The following is a 21,039-nucleotide window of genomic DNA, read 5'->3' as shown; positions in this document are numbered from 1 at the left end:
TGTGCGCTGCTTGACCAGAATAAAATCACCACAATATGAGAAATTTGACCATTTAATTCCCAACGCGTTTCAAAGTGTGAACCACTTCTTCTTCAGGGGATGACATAAAGTCTTTCCCTCTCTCCTCTGCTTTCATTAACAGCAAGTGCACTGGATACTGGGCTGTGACATGCAGTGAAACTCCGCCCACAGCTTAGTCAATCAATAGGGGTGCGCATGACCGGGTCACGTCCAGGTGATGCAAGGGGGTCTGGACCTTGACGTGACATCAGCGGATGTCAGCGGCAGCTGATGCCAAGTGAGCGGTCAGGGATCACCGCTCACAGGCACAGGTGGCAGAGAAATATTTACAAAAATACTTCTTTACAAGGTTTAAATTGGTGGGGCATTGCTTAATGTAGTGGACACTCTCTTTAAATGTAACTCTAGAAATCATCCCATGCTGTTTCTCTCCTGATAAGCTTGTCCAAGAAAATGCTTGTAGTTTGCAACTGTCCTAGAGCATCTTTTCTTGGTAGTGTGTGTTGTGCCCTTCACCTGGTGCTCCTCCTGGAAATATATGAAGAAATTGACATTTTTTTATACCATTTACGTTGATCAGGGATATTCCCTACAGACAGACCGTGTCAGAGCATAGCGCCCTTATCAGTTATTGATTTAATTACGGTATTTATCATTTACACTATAGGGCAGAAATATCCCTTGGTGTACATCAGTGATTGTGTCCTGGTGTACATCAGTGATTGTGTCCTCGTGTACATTTGTGTAAATCCAATGCTGTTATATTTGATCATCTCTATTATATTAGATCATACTTTCTCTTTGTTCTAGAATATGTTTTATTCAGCTGGAAAGAACTACTTGCTCAGGATGTGTAATGGTAAGACCCTATATATAGTTGCGGAAGGCTCGATGATGCGTGCTGAATTGTAATAAACTTTTGTGGATTCATCGAGTCCTCTCTTTCAGATCTCTTAAGAAGACTTTCTAAATCTCAAAATACTGTATTCTGTGGAAGAATTCAGCTATTCCTCGCACGCCTGTTTCCCCTCTCAGAAAAATCTGGTGAGATTCAGAATATATATATATAAAAAAAAATAAAAAAACTTAGAATTAAAGAACTACACCATTAGAATTATTAGTTAAGAAATATAATACTGTCTTATAAATCTCAGAGTACTTATCACAAAAAATAACCTTTTTTTCTTTTTTATTATTTTACTATACACATAAAAAAAGCGTTTTATGACTACAAAACCTGGAAGTGATCTGTCGTCCCTGAGCAGAAAGACCATGTCCAGGATGTGACGTGAATCTGCTGCCAGGCACGGTGTTACTTGCTCTTCTCAATGTCTTCACTATTTATAAAAGCCTTGGTCAGGGTGTTCTCACGTCGATCAGAACAGAGCACAGAACAAGGTTAGGTACCCAAGATGAGTTTTTGATGGTATGTGTTTTCATTGAGTAAAAAAAAAAAAAAACAGCACATTACAGTTCCAGTAAAGTAGATGGGGTTTATAAAATTCTCATTCCCACTGTGTTGTGTGTTGTTTTTTTTTTAAATTCAGCATAAACTGATCTGCAGTGCATGCTTTACATCCGCAACGTGTCAAATTCTCTTGCAGGTACACCAAGTTTCTCTATCGCTTCATTGGGGCACAGAGGAACCACGAGTGTATGCTGCTGCCACTAGAAGGCTGACACTATGCACATAAAAAAAAAGTTAGCTCCTCCTCTGCAGTATACACACCACCGACTGGCATCAAGCTAATCAGTTTTGGCTTAGTGTCCGTAGGAGGTAGATACGGGTCTTTAATTAGACCCATATCTACCCGGAGGGATACAGTGTGATCAGTCACTACTGTACTTCCACAAAGAGACTATGAGTACAGCGTGTACTGCCACCTCGTATCCTCATATGTCTGGCTGGTAGGACCACAGCCCCTAACACAGAAGCGTGATCAGGTGATCCGGACGAGGTCCTGCCTCTGTCCCCCTACCCATTCGTCCACCAGAGCCTGTCGGTTTGAGGAGATGCAGACGTCCCACACCGCCAGATCTTCGGACGTCCGATCTTCACGGAGCAGAGATAATTTCTCTCTCTTTCCCCCCTCCCCTCCAGGACCCAGAGTAAAGAAAAACTTAGGAGCTCAGGGAGATTATTAAAAAAAAAAAAAAAAAAGATGCCCTTGCCTTTATTTCATTTAGGGTTTTTCCCTTTAATCCCTCTTTTCCTGTCTCAATGCTGGATCGTTGTATGAGATCCCGCTGGTGCAGCAGCAGCCATTAGTCACAGGACACTCCACATACCTGGCTCAGTGTTCTGGCCGCAGCTGCGCAAACAAGCTCCGGCGGTTACCAGGCTTAATCTAGGCCATGGCTTTCATACGGGCCATGTCTCTGCATTGGCTCCATCCCCCGTTTAACATTGCACTACCTTTATTGAGTGTTTTTAGGGCCTCTGCGCCGCTCCACCCTGCTCCGGCAGCCACCAGGTTTAATCTAGGCCCTGGCTTCCATTCGGGCCTAGTCTCCTCAGGTCTTCGGGCCGGCTTTTCTCCCGCCCGTCGCTCCTTCACTTCCTGCACCCGGTGCCTAGCTCCACCCACTCCTCCCGGCCTCATCAGACAGGCTGCGTTCATCACCATCTTTCTCCCCCTGATCTGGCGGTTAGCTCCTCCCCCTCTTCCTGTATATCAGAGAGCAGGCTCTTTCTCAGTACGCCTACTCTTCTGCAGCATGCGATTTTTGCAGACGGATCCCCTGCAACCTTGTTGTGGTTCCATTTTCTGGCGTGTGGATCCGGACTGTGACTTCTCCCTGCAGGACCTGCTCTTCTCTAGCTCGCACAGCAGCCTCTACAGCCTGGAAGCAGACTACAGGACAACTGCTCTTACTGTGATTAGCTCTTCTCTGCAGACTGACACTCTCCTCTGCATCTTTCCAGTCCCCTAACCTTCTGGCATCAGTTATTGGGTCTGCTCATCATGCCTAAGCATAAATGAGAACTTTCTCGTCCCTCTGCTTCCTCTTCCTCCTCTACTCTGGTCAGACACATCACATGCTCTTCGTGCAAAACCAAACTCCCATCAGGTCAGTCCTCTCCTCTCTGTCAGGACTGCAGCAACCCCACTGTGCCCACCGCCCAGGAGGCCCTTCCCACCCCAGGCGAGACCGAGAATCCTATCCCAGGGTGGGCTTCTTCTCTGTCGCAGTCTGTGGCGGACCTCACTAGGGTGTCGCAGACCCTGGTGTCCGTGCTCGACAAATTGCCCCTTTTGGCTCCTGCAGTTGCCAGTGGGTCGCAGGATTCTCCGTCCGTCTGGTCTTTCCATCACTGGATGCAAAAGACCCAGACAGGAACACCATTCTAGGTCCTCTTCCCGCTCCATCTCACCATCCGGTCTTTCGCAGCGAGATCCCTCTTCCAGATCCTCCTCTCCTGAGTCAGGCGAAGCATCTTCAGACGCACCTTCAGAGGATGATTCGGACCTAGATTCAGAACAGGCCTCTAACATGAGAGATATGGTTCAGAGCCTGATTGTCGCGGTCACCCAGACCTTCGGCATCAAGGATACCTCTATGGAACCCGCAGATGAGGCGGTTTCGTTTAGACCAGAGGTCTCAAACTGCATTCCTCAAGGGCCGCAAACAGGTCATGTTTTCAGGATTTCCTTGCATTGCGCAAGGTGCTGGAATAATTATCAGTGCAGGTGATTAAATTATCATCTGTGCAATGCAAGGAAATCCTGAAAACATGATCTGTTTGCGGACCTTGAGGAATGTAGTTTGAGACCTCTGGTTTAGATGGTCAAAACCACCTTCCAAGGTCTTTGCCCCACACAGTGAGTTTGTGGAGGTACTCAAGAGAGAACGGGAGAACCCTACCAGACGCTTTCAAAGAGGGAAGTGCCTCGGTATCCTATACCCCTTCTCCCCTGAGCTTACCGCTAACTGGACGACTTCCCCGGCTGTGGACCCACCAGGTTCCAGACTGTCAACCAGCACGGTCCTCCCGCTTTCCAACGCAGCATCCCTCGAGGACTCCCAACGATAGGATTATAGAATCTCTGACAAAGTCAGGCTTTGAAGCAGCTGCTTCGGCATTATGCCCTGCTTTTGCCTCTACCTGGGTCTCAACGGCCATGGCCAGATGGGCCAAACACCTTCGTAAAGGCATCCTTGCCGGAGTTCTTCCGAGGGAGCTAGCCGACATTGCAGACCAGATTTCCTATGCAGGGAAATATGATATCTGCCTCCCTGGATGCCACGTCCTGTGCTGCTAAGGCGTCCAGCGATATGGTGGCCATCCGGATGAATATTTGGCTCAAAGCATGGCAAACGGACCTATCGTCAAAAAAGTCGCTTACCAGCCTCCCCTTCCAGGGGGACCGCCTGTTTGGCCCCATGTTGAACCAGATTATTAAAGAGGCCAAGGGAGGCACAAGCTCTCTTCTTCCCCAGTCCAGAACTCACCAACCTTACCGGAAGCAGCAATTCCGCCCGTTTCGCGGCAACGCTGGATTCTTCCGGTCAGCGCAGGCCACAGACCCGCCAAGTCAGGAACAAAGCTTTCTTCAAGCCCAGTCCTTTGTGGCGTCCTTAAAGCTCCCATGGTAGGGCCACCAGGCCCAGATCTGGCAGATCTTCCTCAGCATAACTTGTGTCCAGATCCCAGCGTATTTCCTAGGCTAGGCGGTAGTCTCCTGTTTTTCAGGGACGTTCGTTTGACTCACCTTGGTGGAGGACGCATGGGTCAGGGAGATGGTATCCTCAGGATACAAAATAGAGTTCACTTTGTGTCCCCGAGATCAATTCTTTGAATCCCGTCCTCCAAAAGATCCTGCTGTGGTTGCGGGCTTCTTTGCTTCCATCACCTCCCTTCCTAGTTCAGGAGTTATCGTCCCTGTCCCAGAACAAGACCTCTTCACAGGTTTCTATTCAAACCTGTATGTAGTGCCAAAGAAGGGTGGCGCAGTTCGGCCAATTCTGGATCTGAAGTTACTGAATAGGAGAATCCACCTGCGCAATTTCAGGATGCGGTCCCTCCGCTCAGTAATTGCTTCCATGGAGGTGCAGGAATTCCTGTGCTCCATAGACATCCAAGACGCCTACCTCCACGTTCCAATTTTTCCAGATCACCAGAAGTCCCTGCATTTCGCGGTGCAGCGGAACCATTTCCAGTTTGTCGCCCTGCCGTTCGGTCTTGCAATTGCCCCCAGGGTCTTCACAAAGGTCATGGCAGCATTGATGGCCATTTTGAGGATCGGGGCCTAATGCTTATTCCCTGTCCATCATCCTCGACTCCCTAGCCTGGTTCGGTTGGCTAGTCAACAGGAAAAAGTCCTGCCTTGTTCCGTCTCAGCACCTTGTCTTCCTAGGCATGCTGTTCGACACCCGACAAGTTAGGGTTTTTCTCCCTGAAGAGAAGAGAGCAACCCTCCAGCAAGCTGTTCGCTCTCTGCAAGGCCTTCGGCTTCCTTCCTTCCATTCAGCAATGAAGGCAGTATGGTGGCCGCGTCGGAAGCAATCCCCTTTGCGCAGTACCACTCAAGACCACTTCAGCAGGCCATCCTTTTGCAGTGGGACAGGTCTGTCCTGTTGCTGGATCATCCGCTTCGTCTTTCTTCCCGAGTCAAGCAGTCTCTCGACTGGTGGTTGTCATCCCCTCTCATCCTCCAAGGCCGGTCCCTTCCTTCCCATCCATTGGCAGGTGGTGACGACGGACGCCAGCCTTCTCGGCTGGGGGAGGCTTTTCACCATCTGACGGTTCAGGGGCGTTAGTCGGCGCAGGAGTCCTCTCTACCGATCAACATCCCCAAGATAAGGGCCATCCTTCTGTCCCTCCGTCACTGGGAAAAGCTTCTCAGGGGTCTGCCAGTCAGAATTCAGACGTACAATGCCACAGCAGTGGCATATGTCAATCACCAGGGAGGGAGCCGGAGTCCCCTGGCGATGGCCGAGCTATCCAGGATCCTCCTCCTGGGCGGATGCGGCGGTTCTGGCATTATCCGCAGTGCATATTTCTGACGTGTACAACTGGGCCACTGATTTCCTCAGTCGCAAGGGTCTCGAGGCAGCAGAGTGGTCCCTGCATCAGGAGGTCTTCCATCAGATTTGTCTTCAACGGGGAATTCCGGATGTGGACCTCATGGCGTCCCGGCTGAACAGGAAGGTTCTAGGTCCCGCGACCCTCTCAAGGTGGGTGCCGATGCTCTGGCCCTTCCCTGGTCGCAACTCGCGCTTTCCTACCTGTTTCCTCCCCTTCTCCGGCTGTTAAAGAAGATCAAAGCGGAAGGCGTGTCGGTTTTTCTGATCGCATCGGATTGACCCAGAAGGTCTTGGTTCGCAGAGATCGTCAATCTTATGGCGTATTCCCCCTTGGAGGTTCCCAGACAGGCCAGATCATCTGTCACAAGGACTGTTCCACCAGAATTCTCGGTCGCTCAATTTGACGGCGTGACTGTTCAAACCATGGTTCTGAGAGCGTCCGATTTCTCTGATCGGGTGTTACGCACCATGATGCAGGCTAGGAAGCAGTTATCTTCTAGGGTCTATTATCGGACCTGGAAAGCCTATTCCGCTGGTGTGAGTCCAGTGGCATTCCGCCAATGACTTTGTCACTTCCTTCCATTTTGGCTTTTCTCAAGGCAGGACTTGATGCTGGCCTTGCCCTTAGTTCTCTAAAGGGGCAGGTATCAGCCCTCTCCATCCTCTCTCAATAGTCCTTAGCCCCCCGTTCTCAAGTTAAAACTTTCCTTCAAGGAGTGGCGCATGCGGCTCCCCCGTTCCGGAATCCCGTGGACCCCTGGGACCTCAATCTTGTTCTGGAGGTCATGAAGAGTGCTCCCTTTGAACCTGTCAGAGAGGTCTCCCTGTCCATTCTGTCCTGGAAGGTGGCGTTTCTTGTGGCTATCACCTCCATTAGACGCGTCTCAGAGTTGGCGGCTCTTTCCTGTCGCCCCCCCCCCCCCTTCTTGGTTCTTCACCAGGATAAGGTGATGTTGCGGCCTCCGCCTTATTTCCTTCCCAAAGTGCTATCCACTTTTCACTTGAATGAGGACATTGTCCTCCCTTCCTTCTGACCTGCTCCAACTCATACTCTGGAGCGCTCATTGAACAGGCTAGACCTGGTCAGGGCAGTGAGGATCTATCTGGCCAGGACCTCTACCTTTAGGAAGACGGATTTCCTATTCGTCATTCCAGATGGTGCGTGAAAAGGCCTGCCGTCCTCCTACTACAATTGCTTGCTGGATCAGAACTGTAATTTTGGAGGCTTTCAGGGTTAAGAACAGAGTGCCCCCCCCCCTTGGGATTAAGGCTCACTCTACCCGGGCACTGGGCGCCTCCTGTGCGGTACACCATGGGGCATCCGCCCTACAACTTTGTAAAGTGGCACCCTGGTCTTCCATCCACACGTTTGCCAAATTTTACAAGGCCCATACCTTTGCTTTGGCGGACGCCAACCTAGGCAGAAGGATCTTGCAGGCGGCAGTGGTGAGTTCTCTGACCTGAATGGAGTTTTTTGCTGTTTCCCTCCCCAGGGATTGTTTTGGGACGTCCCATGGTTCCTGTGTCCCCCAATGAAGCGACAGAGAAAACAGAATTTTTGGTTGCTTACCGTAAAATCTGTTTCTCAGAGCCTGCATTGGGAGACACAGCACCCTCCCTTGTTTTTTTACGACTCCTGTTCTTTCTTCTGTGTGTTATTGTTTCAGTTGAGTTGTCTGTTTGTTCTTTCATAAAGACCACTTCTATTTAGTTTATGGCTTGTTTTGATTGTAAGGACAGCTACTCTAGTATCTGTTTGGGAACTATGCAGCTCCTTCAGGGTTTCCTTTGGTCTCTGTGCTGCCTCCTTGATTAATGCCCTCCTTGCCCTGGCTGAGTTTTGGTGGGCGGCCCTCTTTTGGCAGGCTTGTTGTGGTACCATGTTCTTTCCATTTGATGATAATGGATTTGATTGTGCTCTGGGGATAATCAGAGATTGGGATTTTTTTTTTTTATATATATATATATATATATATATATATATATATATATATATATATATATATATATATATATATATATATTATAACCCATCCCTGTCCTGTACTTCTCAACAACTTTGTTCCTGACTTGTTTTGTAGATCTTGGTCTTCATGGTGATTGTTTGGTTAGTGGTGCTTCTTGCTTAACCCCTTAACAACTGCCGATACACATTAAAATGGCGGCCGCTAAAGGGCCTTATTCCCTCATTTCCGATTTAAAGTGGCGATTGGAAGAAGGGTATAGGGCCTCCCAGTGCTGGAAAATCTTCGCGTGAGACCTTGGAGAATACCATCAGGGATTTTCTGGTCCCCAATCACGTGATTGCCATTATTCCACCACCGTGCAATATTTTGTTTATAAATTAAGCACATGCATTCTGTAAGGGTTATTCATTTATATTGCACTGTCAGTGTTTAACGCCATGATTATATGTATGATGTTGGATTAGGTGAAAATCATCACCCTCCCCACCTTTTTATTGTACATATACCTTTTATTTTCCCATTGTTACCTCCTTCCCTCCCCTCCTTACTGTTCAATAAAGTGATTTATTTTACCAATTATTTGGTGCCTAATGTTTGGATATATTGATTTAGGTCTATATTTTACTATACAAAGTAGGGCTTACAGATGCTGACCCATTGTTACAGCATTCTAGAATGCTGTCTATATGTTCCCAATGCACTCTCCATAAAACAAAAAATTTCTTGCCCACGGGACTGTACGGGGTCCGATGGGCATCGCTGGTCTTGATCCGATCCTCCTCTCTTCTTTATTTCATGTGGATGACACGGTCTACATCATCCACACAATGTCCTCTGCATCGTGCTCCTGCGCAGGCGCACTTGCCTTTCCTGCCGAGGGCAGAGCAAAGTATTGTAGTGGTAGTGCACATGGCCTTTGCTCATGAATGCACATTACTACTTTATATGGGAAAAACCTCATAACAGGTTGCTGTTAGCTATTTCTGACAGATCTTCTTTAATAGCCTATATCACTATTAGGAGATGAATATCTCTTCTATCTCATGCTGTGTATGTTAGTTTTCCATATTTTGTTTTAAGGCTTGAATTTGCAAAGTCAGTTCAACTTGGAGAATGTCACCGTTTTTAATGTCAATGAACAGGAGAGCACTCTGGGGCAAAAAGTAAGTGTTTATGTCTGTGACCGTTTTCTTTTCAGCTTTGTTGCCATTTTTGTGTTTAATCTTCTATATAATTTGCAGCAAGTGGAAGAAAGAGAAGATGGAATGGAGATTGAGGAAGGTGAAATGGGAGATGATGAGGCGCCTAACAGTTCGTAAGTATTTACCCATTAGAGATTTGGGAGTCACACCTGCCTGCAGTGGGGTAATCGAAAGCCGCACCGCTACACTGCAGAAAAACAAATGCAAAAATTACATGTGAGATTTGCTGCAGTTTAATATGTGGCTTTTGTGAAAGCGATTTGTATTGGGGCCACAAGTATGACCAAAACAGCATTAATGGGATTTTAACATCTAAAAGTCCAGAAAATGTACCAAAAATATCCTTTAGGCTGGAACTACAATTCCAATTATATATTTTGGTACATAGTCGTAAAGCATTATCCTTTTTTCTTCTATATCTATCTTTCATTTTGGATGCACTCCTGGTCTTGGCTCAAACTGATACATGTCTGCCTCCAATGGCTACTAGACTAAAACTGAGCTCGCCCGTGTATGAGGACAGGGTATGGCCCACCAGTTGGAGCCATCACTTTTCACCTAGTGGCAGGGCGTATACTTCCCAGTGCTGTTATTACTGTCTCCTACAGCACGTTCATGGAGTCATCAATGTTAAAAATGTATCGTACTTTATTTTGTTTCAGCCATTTTTTTTTTCTTTTTCCACCAGTTCTATTCCAATAGATTACAATCTGTATAGAAAATTCTGGTCTCTACAGGACTTCTTCAGGAACCCCATTCAGTGCTATGACAAAACGTCTTGGAAAACGTTTCTCAAGGTAAAAGTTTTTTTTGTGCATAATGAAAAGTGCTGGTATTTGTGATCCTCTGTCTACTGCAGCGTGACTTATATTTAGAGCTGAGGTTCACGTCAAACTCATAATTTCACATCTTCTTGACATAGTTCTCAGAAGAGGTTCTGCAAGTGTTTAAGAGTTTCAAACTGGATGATACACAAGCATCGCGCAAAAAAATTGAAGAGTTGAAATCTGGAGGCGAACACGTTTATTTTGCCAAGTTCTTGACAAGCGAGAAGGTAACGCCAATCTCCTGTTGCTTTACGTGGTGTCTGTGTCCTATGTTATTTTTAAATTTCACTTCTGATTTATCTTACACTGAGTAATTCACTTTGGGGGGCAGTATGGAAATATTTTTTAAAAATCGTAATTATTATAGGTGTTGGGTAAGAAAAGGTTATTCGGTTACCAATCCTCCACCTCTGCTCTTGTACTCTTGCATGGGTCTTCCCCGCTGGTGTCCCAGATTGTACTTTCTGCTCGTATTACACACTAACACTGCAGGTAATCGTTGGTTCCATGCTTACCACTGGGGACAGTCATATCTCTGAACACCCAAAACAAGACTTACCGAGCCCGACAGTGTACATCCTATTTTGTTTGTAAGGACGTATGATTACTGAAAGCTCAGACTCCAATGGTTACGTGCAAAACTAGCCAGAAAAAGTAGGCAAGATCCCAGCGGGGGATCCGTACAGCAGTAATAAGTCGAAGGTCGACAACATTTTTAAAATTAAATGTGACAAATATGTTTTCTACCTAACATTTAGGTTTTCCATTTTAGTTAATGGATTTACAGTTGAGTGATGGCAACTTTCGGCGACACATTTTGGTTCAGTATCTCATATTGTTCCAGTACTTGAAGGGACAAGTAAAGTTTAAAAGGTAATCCAGATATGTAGAGTTTCTTTTCTTGTGAACTTGTGTTCTTGAATTCTATTCTGCTTTAACCATGAATCTGGGCCATGAAAAGTTTATCTTGCTTTGTTTGATAAAGATCAAGGCCAAGAGATGGGTACATGGCAACATGTCATATTACTACAGCTTGATAGATTATTAAATGATGGTTTGTGTCACGGGGCAGTTGCGGGGAAACAGGAGACATGGAACCAGGGCCCCTGAACTGCCCCTCAGGCTAAAGGGCATGCCCTGACTCTTCCTTAACTTGGGGGTACACTTGATGGTTGTGAGGCCCAAGTCCCCGACCTCTCCCTATCTCCTGTTTAGCACTGAGCTAAACACTCAACCCCCCCCCCAGGAGGTGAGACAGGGAATAAAGTGAACTGCACCAATAACACAAAAGGAAATATAAAACAGACACCATGGGTGTCACGGTCACGCGTGGCTGGACACAGCGCCTCCAGCAGGGCGGATTTAGATGACATGCGTGACCCTGGATACACCGCCTCCAGTTGGGCGAATTTAAATAATAAAACGTGCAGATGGATACGCCGCATCCATCAGGCGAATTTCGGAAATACACGTATGTCTGGAAACCCCGCCTCCAGTAAGGCGAATTTAAACAATAAAAGGGAGAACCTGGGTAACAATAACAATGGTGGCCCTGCGATAGGGAACGGGGAAGTGGAGACCTCCTGCACTCCCCTGAGTCAGGGTCTCTACACTCCTAACGTTCCTAGGCCGGTTCCGCATCGGGCGCCGCTCAGGATACCTTTAAACCCTAGCTCGCCCTCCACCTACCTTGTTGTGAGTTCATTTTCTGGTCAACCAGTTGTGAGTTCTCCTTCCAGACTCCCTCTGGTGGTAACAGGAGGTAGTGAGGCTGATTTAATCAGTAGAGATCTGCCACCTGATAATGAGGATGACAATTGGACCTCAGGAATCTCAGATTGGATTTAAGACAGTCGACGCCCTACTCTGGTGCTGGTGATTCCTTCTGCTTGTCAGGTCTTGGTTCTCAGCTCTGTTCCAGTCAGCTCAAGCTAAGTTTTTCTGCTAATGTTCACACTTGATTTTGTTTTTCTATTCCGTTTTTTGTGTGGTCAGCCAGCCCCGGCTGGGGCTGTGCTGAATTTCCACTCTTATTTATCTGTATTTGCCAATTTGCTTTTTGTCCCTTATTAGATTGGCCTCTTTTTGCTCTGTCTCAGAATATTTCAGAGTGCTGATATAGTGGGAGAAGTCTAGTGACTTCAGGGTTAATTTTATCAGAAGTGTTGGACATTATTTTGTAGGGTTTTGGGCAGATTGCAGACAGTGTCTTTCCTTTCCTCTCCTTTCTAGTTAGTTTGGGCCCCATCGTTTGGTCAGCCTATTTTCCTGCCTGTGTTTGTGTTTTCATCTTGTTTCACCGTCAATACATGTGTGGGGGCTGTCTATTCCTTTGGGGTCTGCTCTGGGGCAGTTAGTTTTCCCCTTTTCTTGCTTTAGGCTTATTTAGTCCTCCGGCCGTGACGAGGCGTCTAGGTTCATCGTAGGTACGCTCCACGGCTGCTGCTAGTTGTGTGGTTAGGATCAGGGATCTGCACAGTTACCAACCTCTCTGTTTTTTCTGGGCTTAGCTTGTTTAGGTTTTTTCCTCCTCGGTGACCCATTCATTACACTACCCCTTTCTAGTGTAATGGCCGGTGCGGAAACTAATCTCACCACTGCACTAAAACACACATAAGGAAAAGAGACAAAACAGGGAAACACCACTTAGCTTTGCTTTGTTGCTTACGCTCCCAGCAACAGAGCCTACCACCTGCGTGCATCTTTTCCTCCGACCGGATCCAACACCATAGTGCAGCCTTGGAGCAAACAGAGTCCACCACCTGCGTGCAGCTGTCCAGAAACAGAGTCCAGCATATGAGTTCAGCATTTTGAGTCCAGCTTTCCAGCATCATGAGTGCAGCTCTACACCATAGCTGCCACTCCACCAAGCCATGCAAGAACTCCTTGCTGACACCATAGCTGCAACTCCACCAAGCCATGCCAGCCCTCCTCGCAGACACCATAGCTGCCACTCCAGGACTCTCACTGAGCTGCCCGGGACTCTCCTTCAGCTCCATCCTTCACCCAGGCTTGCTTGTAACTGAGGACTTATCACCAACAGTGATTACCACACCTGACACTCTTTTATAGAGCAATCACACCTGTTTTATAATTACGTGCACAAAACTAAAGTAACCAAGTGCAATGACGCTCACCACCACCGGGGGGGCAAATTTAGAACAAAAGACTCAACAGTGAAAAAATCCTAATGGCCACCGGGGGGGAAACTAGAACTGAAACACACAGCCAAAGGGAAAAAAAGGTTACTTGTGCTTTATCTCTGTCATAGCCAACCTGGATCATGACAACGGGGTTAAAGCAACTAAAAACCAAAACTTAGCTTAATCTGCTGCCAATGCTCCCAGCAGCAGAGTAAGGCAGCCGATTGGCATCCAGCAGCATCACCACTGCTCCAGATAAGCTGAACCCCCTCTCCACCAGGTAGGTCCAATCTTCACCAAGATTGGTTAGTAAATGACCAGTATTAGCAACAGTGAGCTACAGCAGCTGATGACCTTTTATAGGAAGGAGGGGGATGGTCACCACCTGCTGACTAATTAAACATGTAGTAACACCAGCGGCCACCGGGGGGAGCGGCCACCGGGGGGGAACCCAGCAGCAGACTCACTACAGTTGTAGTAACACCAGCGGCCACCGGAGGGAAAAACTAATATTAACTCCCAATGGCCTGAAAGGAAAAACGTTTATATCAGAGAATCCGGACTCTTGACACAGATCCAAAAATGGATCGTGACAGTTTGTATTTTTATGCTTTTTTCATGTATTTGCTGCTTAGGCTACTTTCACACATCAGGTTTTCGGCGTCAGGCGCGATCCGGCGTCGTGCCGGAACGCCGGATCCGGCAAATGTTTCGTAAAACCGGATGTGACGGATCCGGTTTTCTGCCGGATCCGTCTTTTTCTTGACAGACAAAACCGGATCCGTCTCATCCGGTTCATCCGTTTTTCTATCCGTTTTTCAACGGATTACGCCGGATCCGGTTTTTAAAATTGACCCTTGTGGCCTTCCGAACGGGATTGGCTACTGGAAAACTATATATAGCATGTTCCTACAGCCCTTCTTTGACAGGTTGTAGAGGAGAAAGTGCAGGTTGGAGAGAAGAGCAAGTTACTGGCGAAGATGGATGTTGTCATTGGAAATATTTTGAAGAATTTGGCGGATTTTATAGCGGAGGCGAATCGTTTGAGGGTGATTGTTCTGGAAAAGGAGAGAGCGAGACAGCAGCGCATCAGGCATCGTAGACGACGTTTGTGGATCCACCCCATCACAGCCAAGAGAATGACGCGTGGGGTCTATTCTACACTCTGCATGGACCTTCGACGAAACCCGGATAAATTTTTTGGATATGTTAGGATGAAAATGGAGAATTTTGATTACTTGGTGGAGCGCATTGCACACCTCATAAGAAAAGCGGACACCTATTGCCGCTTCTCTGTTTCACCCGCAGAGCGTCTGATGGTGACTTTAAGGTAAGCCACATTTATTGGATATGCTCGCATCAGAGCACACTTTCACTGCAATCTTGTTGGTGGTAGTTTGTATCTCCAAGTGTTATAGGTCAGTTTTGGTATGTAATGCTGTGATTTAAAACTAATTTATTGTTTTTTAATTCCCCACAGATTTCTTGCAACTGGAGAATCCCTTTCGTCACTGCATTTCCAGTACAGACTCGGGATTTCCACCATATCTGGAATTGTGAAGTACACATGCCGTGCACTGTGGGACTCCTTAGCTGAAGAGTTTTTACCAGAGCCCACAACAGAGAGGTGGATTGAAATTGCTGACAAGTTTCAACAGATATGTCAGTTTCGAAACTGCTTGGGCGCTGTGGACGGGAAACATATCCGCATTGTAAAGCCAGCTGGATCGGGATCGGAATATTTCAATTACAAGAAATATTTTTCAATTGTCCTCATGGCCATCGCTGACGCGGAATACAAATTTATTGCGGTTGATATTGGGGCCTATGGCCGCTCCAATGACTCTCAAGTTTTCAAACTGTCTGCCATGGGGCGTAAACTGTATGGAAACACCTTCCAGTTCCCACCACCTAGACCGCTGCCGCAAACATCTGGTCCACCTATGCCATTTGTCTGTGTAGGGGATGAAGCCTTCCCGCTGTCAGAACACCTTTTGAAACCGTACTCTAGCAGAGGATTGACAAGACCAAAACGCATTTTTAATTACCGCCTCACAAGAGCAAGAAGAATGGTTGAATGTACCTTTGGTATTCTGACAGCCAAATGGCGGGTCCTATTGACTGCGATCAACCTCAAGACAGAAACTGTGGACGAGGTGATCAAAGCGTGCGTGGTACTCCACAATTTTGTTATCTGCAAGGAACCCATTTCCATTGAGGACACCTCTGAAGAAACCACCTTGCAAGATTACCATGACATTACCACTAGAAGTTCTGTGACAGTTTCAGTAATGAGGGACAATTTTGCAATATACGGTACTTTATGTCACCTCAAGGCAGAGTACACTGGCAGGATGACAGTGTGTGAAAGATTTGTGCCCTAACCAAACTTGTGTACCTTCTGGACCAACAGTATATACCTTTGCCAACCAAAGTTGGCTATCTTGTCATGGTCTTACTATTTTTAGCTTTAGGCCACAGGTGTGTACCTGGTTGTGTTTTATGCAAAGTATTTCACCTTTTAACAAAAGTTGTGTACATTGTTAGGAAATCACCAACAATAAACACAACTTTTTAGGTGAAATACTTTGCTTCAAACACAACCAGGAACACAACTGTGGCAAAAAGCTAAAATTTACCCACAGTTATATACCTAGTTTTGAATACCATTTCACCTTTTAAATACCCTGTATTTAACCTTTTTCGCCGCAGAAAGAAATGACAGACAACCAGTGTAAAATAATTTAACTTTTATTGAAAAATGTTTTTTTTAGTAAACTTTTTTAAAATTTTAATAAAGTTTTGAAACCATAAAACTGGTCATTTTTATTTAAATACACACATTATAAATCTGTGTAGTGTGTGGTGGAAATACTGCTGGAGGGGCTGCGGGACACTTCGACACTGGGAGTGTGGAGAGAGGACTGGGATCGTGGTGGGGAAGGAACAGTTAGAGGTGAAGGTGTGGAAAAAACTACAGAATGGGTGGACATGTGGGAAGCAGAAGAGGTGGTGGGTGGTGGAGTGGAGGGTTGGGCAGGGACTGTAGGAGCAGATGATGTTGATGGCAAGTTGTATGGGGAAGGATTTTGGTACGGGGCAGGTTGCTGGAAGTGGGGAGATGTCTGGTACGGGGCAGGTTGCTGGAAGTGGGGAGATGTCTGGTACGGGGCAGGTTGCTGGAAGTGGGGAGATGTCTGGTACGGGGCAGGTTGCTGGAAGTGGGGAGATGTCTGGTACGGGGCAGGTTGCTGGAAGTGGGGAGATGTCTGGTACGGGGCAGGTTGCTGGAAGTGGGGAGATGTCTGGTACGGGGCAGGTTGCTGGAAGTGGGGAGATGTCTGGTACGGGGCAGGTTGCTGGAAGTGGGGAGATGTCTGGTACTGGGGAGGTTGCTGGTGCTGGGGAGGTGGATGGTGCTGGGGAGGTGGATGGTATGTAATAGGAGGGGGAGGGTGGAAAGTGGCTGGAGGGGGTGTAGATGTAATAGGAGGGGGAGGATGGAAAGTGGCTGGAGGGGGTGTAGATGTAATAGGAGGGGGAGGATGGAAAGTGGCTGGAGGGGGTGCAGGTGGAGGAACTACTGTGGTGGGAGGAGGAGGTTGGGAGGTAACTTGCTGGAGAGCAGCGTGGCATGAATGCATTACATGCATCTGCTGGGCAGGAGAGAGCGTTTCCATGCGCTCCACAACAGACCTGAAAAAGGTGTGGTTTGGCGAAGATCTTGCTTCTGAATGCATGGTTTGCAGAAGTGTCTTCACCTCCAGAATGCTGGAGTTGATCTGCTGATAGCCTGCGGAGATTTGCTCTGACAAGACTTTTAGACAGTTCTGGAAAGATGCATTCAGATGCAAGAACTCTGGCGCATAAGTCTTTTCCTGACCCCTCTGCCGCTGCCGCCCAGTACCCGCAGGTGTACTAGAGGTGGCAGGGGCAGAAGGGTGGGGTAAAGGGAAAGCGATCTCCTCACCAGCAGCTTCATGTAATGTAGGCGGCCACGATGCTCCTGTGCTGGTGGATGGGACAGATGGGTCGAATGTGTGGGAAGGCTGGGAAGGTGCAGATGTACCGGGGCGGTCGAAGTGTCCCTCGGTGCCGGTCTCCTCAGGGATCGCCTCAGAAGGGTCCAATCGTGCAGGCTCCCGAGTGCTGCTCACCGTGCTGTGGAATAAAGAGAAAAAAAAACAATTAAAATACTGACATGGTATGGCCCTGGCTGAAAAAAAAAATTTACATCTAACATTTTTTTTCACATGTGGTGTGTAATATTTACCTTCTAGTGACCATTGTTTCCCGGAGGAACGACAGGGCTTCTGCGTACTTGTACTTGCTCCTGCGTCCTCCAGATCCACTCGGGGCCCGCATCTCTTTATTGAACTCCTTCTTGAAACGATCCCTCACAGACCGCCACCGATTCACAATTCTGTTCCCTGAAACGAGAAAGGACAAAGTGGTTAGTATACAACATCAGTGTTTCCCAAACTCCAGTCCTCATGGTCCCCAGGGGTCATGTTTTCAGGATTTCCATAGTAAATAGAAATCCTGAACACATGATCCGTGGGGACCACGAGGACTGGAGTTCGGGAAACACTGGTTTACATCAAGCAACCGGTACTGTATATACTTACGCTCTTTAATCTGGGCCCGAACATCGAGGTCCTCCCAGCGGCCCACAAGGAGCGAACAGATTTCCTCCCAGAGTCGTCGGGTAACGATAAGGTCAGCGTGGCGGCGGTCAGCCATATTCCAGAGCGGCTCCCTTTCTCTGACGAGATCGATGAGGTGGTCCACATCGAGTCCTCCATCCTCACCGTCAGAGTCGGGAGCACGCTGTGAAGGCTGTTAAAGAAAAAGACAAAAATAACATAATTGGCCTCCACAAAAGAAATGAAATAAAAAGTGCAAAAAAGCAAAGCAAAAATATTTATACTTACACGCTGGTGACCGCCGCGTTGCTGTCGCCGACGACCCTGGGAGGCACTGCGAGGACCTCTTGGCCGAGCACCAGATTGGGAAGACTAGAGAAGAAAACAAAAAATGTTATGTCTTTGGATGTAGGCATTTGTTTGCTGTGTGTGGTCTGCAGAACATTGTTTTCTATGTGTTGTGTGTAGTGTGATGTTGTGTTTCTGCGTTTGATGCAAAAAACTTACCAATTGTGAGCCCACTCCAAGTGTCTGTCCACCCCTTCCTTCTTCTTCTGGGAGCTCCTCTTCATCTTGTGAATCCTGTTTTGAAATAAAAGGCAATGAATAGACATATATTACAGAGATGATGGATTTTGGAAATAAAAACTTACCGTCAAACGCTGAAGATGCGAGGGAGGGCTCCCAGAAGATGATGTGCTGTCTTCCTGGTGGCCACACTCCATGCCTGTGGGTGGTGTTCCACCTGCTGCCATTGCTGCTGCTGCTGCTGCATCTATTGGGCGGCTGTTGAATAAAGAGAAACAAAGGGCCAATGAATATCTTGATATTCAATAGCCCTAGTTTGGAGGAATGGGGGATTTGATAATTACCATCTCTCATCTGCTGCTGGCCTCCCCTCCTCAGCATGTTCCATTTGCTGCTCCATTTGGGGTGGTGGTGGTGCTGATGGTGCTGCAGTGGTCTCCTGCCTTCTCCTGCTGCGCTTGGTTGCTTTCTTGGGTGGCATGTTGGGTGTGGCTGTGGGTCCCACTGTCTTGCTTTTATATATGTCTTGTGGGCAGAGCTACTGAGCATGCTCAGACCCAAAAAACCGGATCCGGCCACCCGGATCCGGCGCAGTGCGGCGCTCATAGGCTTTCATTGTGTGAAAAAGCCGGACGCGCCGGATCCGGCGTGTCCGGCTTTTACGCCGGAGACAAAAAACGTTACAGTAGCCGTTTTTTCCAGACGCCGGATCACGACACATTGCCGGATCCGGCGAAAACCGGATGAAACGCATGGCCATCCGGCGCAAATGCAAGTCAATGGGGGGGAAACCGGATCCGGCATTGCATTTCGCCGGATCCGGTTTCTGTCAAAAGCGCCGGATCGCGCCTGACGGCGAAAACCTGATGTGTGAAAGAGGCCTTACCTGCAAAACGTGGACATTAGCAGTCGTTTGAAACTGCACTTATTGCGACAAAACCTTGTATCGGTGCTTTGCAAAGGCTTGTATGTGTCGGTTCACAAATAAATCCCGTGTCTTGTAAATTGAGCTGAGTACGTTGTGCTTGATCCATTACAGCAGTTTTGGCAGAGTTCTGGTGTAAATTGTTTTGATAAGTCGCAACTTAGAGTTGCGCAAAAATTTTGCTACTTTGTCATTTTCAAGCCAGTTTCTTCCAGCTCTGCCAAAATGGATGAACTGGTGGAGTTCCCTATGTCATAAATCTTACTCCAGTCAGGGACTGGAGTAAAATTTCTGGTGAGGCTCACATAGGTGCATTCTACTTGTCAGACGCCCTTGACTGATTAAGAGGAATGCACCTCTTAATGAATCTGGAGTATCTGACTCCAACACTCCCCCCCCTCTTCAAGACCGGTGAGAAAATCACCAGTATTGATGGATCAGGACCTTTTGTGCAATTCACCAGACCGCTTTAGGATATACCGGCTGCAGGTGACCATCTAAATGGATGAGATTTGGAAAGAAAACTCTGCAATGCTGCTACGGCTGTACACTGCGTATTCTCTACCTAGAGTATCCAATTATGAACATCCGTAAACCTAAACAAAAATAACTTTATTTTCCAGCTCAAATTACGTTTTACTGGAGGAGCAGTCGCTCTGGATTGAAGAAACTACCAAACTTGTTCACCAGGTTTGTGATGTCTATTATATTCTAGTTAGCTAGACTAAACTCTGAGACCATAGCTAATGGCCTGCACCTCCTTTATCACAGTTACTTGGTGAAATCCATCCTGCTGGAGACAAATTTTCTAAAATGGTGGAGGTAAGTTATAGCCAATACAATAGCCATGCAAGCTGGCAAGTCACATTGTGGAACTTGATGACTTCAATCTCATTTTTAGCACATACTCAACACAGAAGAAAACTGGAACTCTTGGAAGAATGAAGGATGCCCCAGTTTTGTGAAAGAAAGGTATGGCAATTTGTAATGTCATATCACAAGCAATTTTACATTATATTTTTTGGTAACGCAGTATCATAAAGTCTTTAACATTTAATTCAACAATTTTGTTTTATGTTTTTGTTCTCTTTTAAATCAGACCACAAGACAGTAAACCATTAAAAATGGCAAGGAAACGACCGGCCCCTGAGGACTTTCTAGGCAAAGGTTCAAGCAAAAAAATCCTAATGGGAAAGTAAGATTCTACATATTTCTGCTTCTTAAGATGTCTGTTTTTAGACAAATTACTTGGTATCCTTTTCAGTGACTTTTTGACTTATCTTTTCTCCTAATAATATTTTTTGAGCTAAAATGCTGTAGACAAAGTGAATGAGGTTTTAGCTTGCCATTATAACTAGAATCTTTCTTTTCAGCGAAGAGTTAACAAGGCTCTGGAATCTGTGTCCTGACAACATAGAAGCTTGCAAGTCAGAGACCAGGTAAGGTAGCACATAGACTGTCATCCACAGACCTGCTGATGTTACTTGAGAATTGTATGGAGGCTGTTGGCCAGATTGATCAATTGGGACCTATATGTATCTGAGTGTTTCCCCCAGAAAAAGACTTCCAAAGGTTTTGGAGTTTTTATGTCCATTTTAGCCAGCTCTGTCAAAGTGGTCAGAACAGGGCATGGATGACCACTCGTCTTATTCATGACGAGTTGTGGCATATCTTAATTCACAAATTTTTACAATGCTCCCGATTCATTATGAGGCACAAGCCTCTTAAAGGGAATTGGTCAGCAGGTTTT

General features: G+C 46.9%; 1 protein-coding gene across 1 annotated transcript in view; it reads left to right on the top strand.

The window, feature by feature from the left end:
• The window catches only part of THOC1 (THO complex subunit 1), a 41,367-nt gene that overhangs the window by 8,191 nt on the left and 12,137 nt on the right, over positions 1–21,039 (top strand). Inside the window, exons 6-17 of the mRNA XM_073550866.1 lie at positions 832–880; positions 970–1,065; positions 9,099–9,181; positions 9,260–9,333; positions 9,909–10,017; positions 10,143–10,274; positions 10,820–10,920; positions 19,913–19,979; positions 20,061–20,111; positions 20,191–20,261; positions 20,389–20,484; positions 20,663–20,728. Coding sequence (XP_073406967.1) covers positions 832–880; positions 970–1,065; positions 9,099–9,181; positions 9,260–9,333; positions 9,909–10,017; positions 10,143–10,274; positions 10,820–10,920; positions 19,913–19,979; positions 20,061–20,111; positions 20,191–20,261; positions 20,389–20,484; positions 20,663–20,728 — 995 coding nt within the window. The remainder of the gene's footprint in view (positions 1–831; positions 881–969; positions 1,066–9,098; positions 9,182–9,259; positions 9,334–9,908; positions 10,018–10,142; positions 10,275–10,819; positions 10,921–19,912; positions 19,980–20,060; positions 20,112–20,190; positions 20,262–20,388; positions 20,485–20,662; positions 20,729–21,039) is intronic.

This window comes from Dendrobates tinctorius, unplaced genomic scaffold, assembly GCF_039654945.1.
Source record: "Dendrobates tinctorius isolate UK_male_01 unplaced genomic scaffold, ASM3965494v1 ptg000171l, whole genome shotgun sequence".
NCBI lineage: Eukaryota > Metazoa > Chordata > Amphibia > Anura > Dendrobatidae > Dendrobates > Dendrobates tinctorius.
This window is presented reverse-complemented; position numbering and strand designations above follow the sequence as displayed.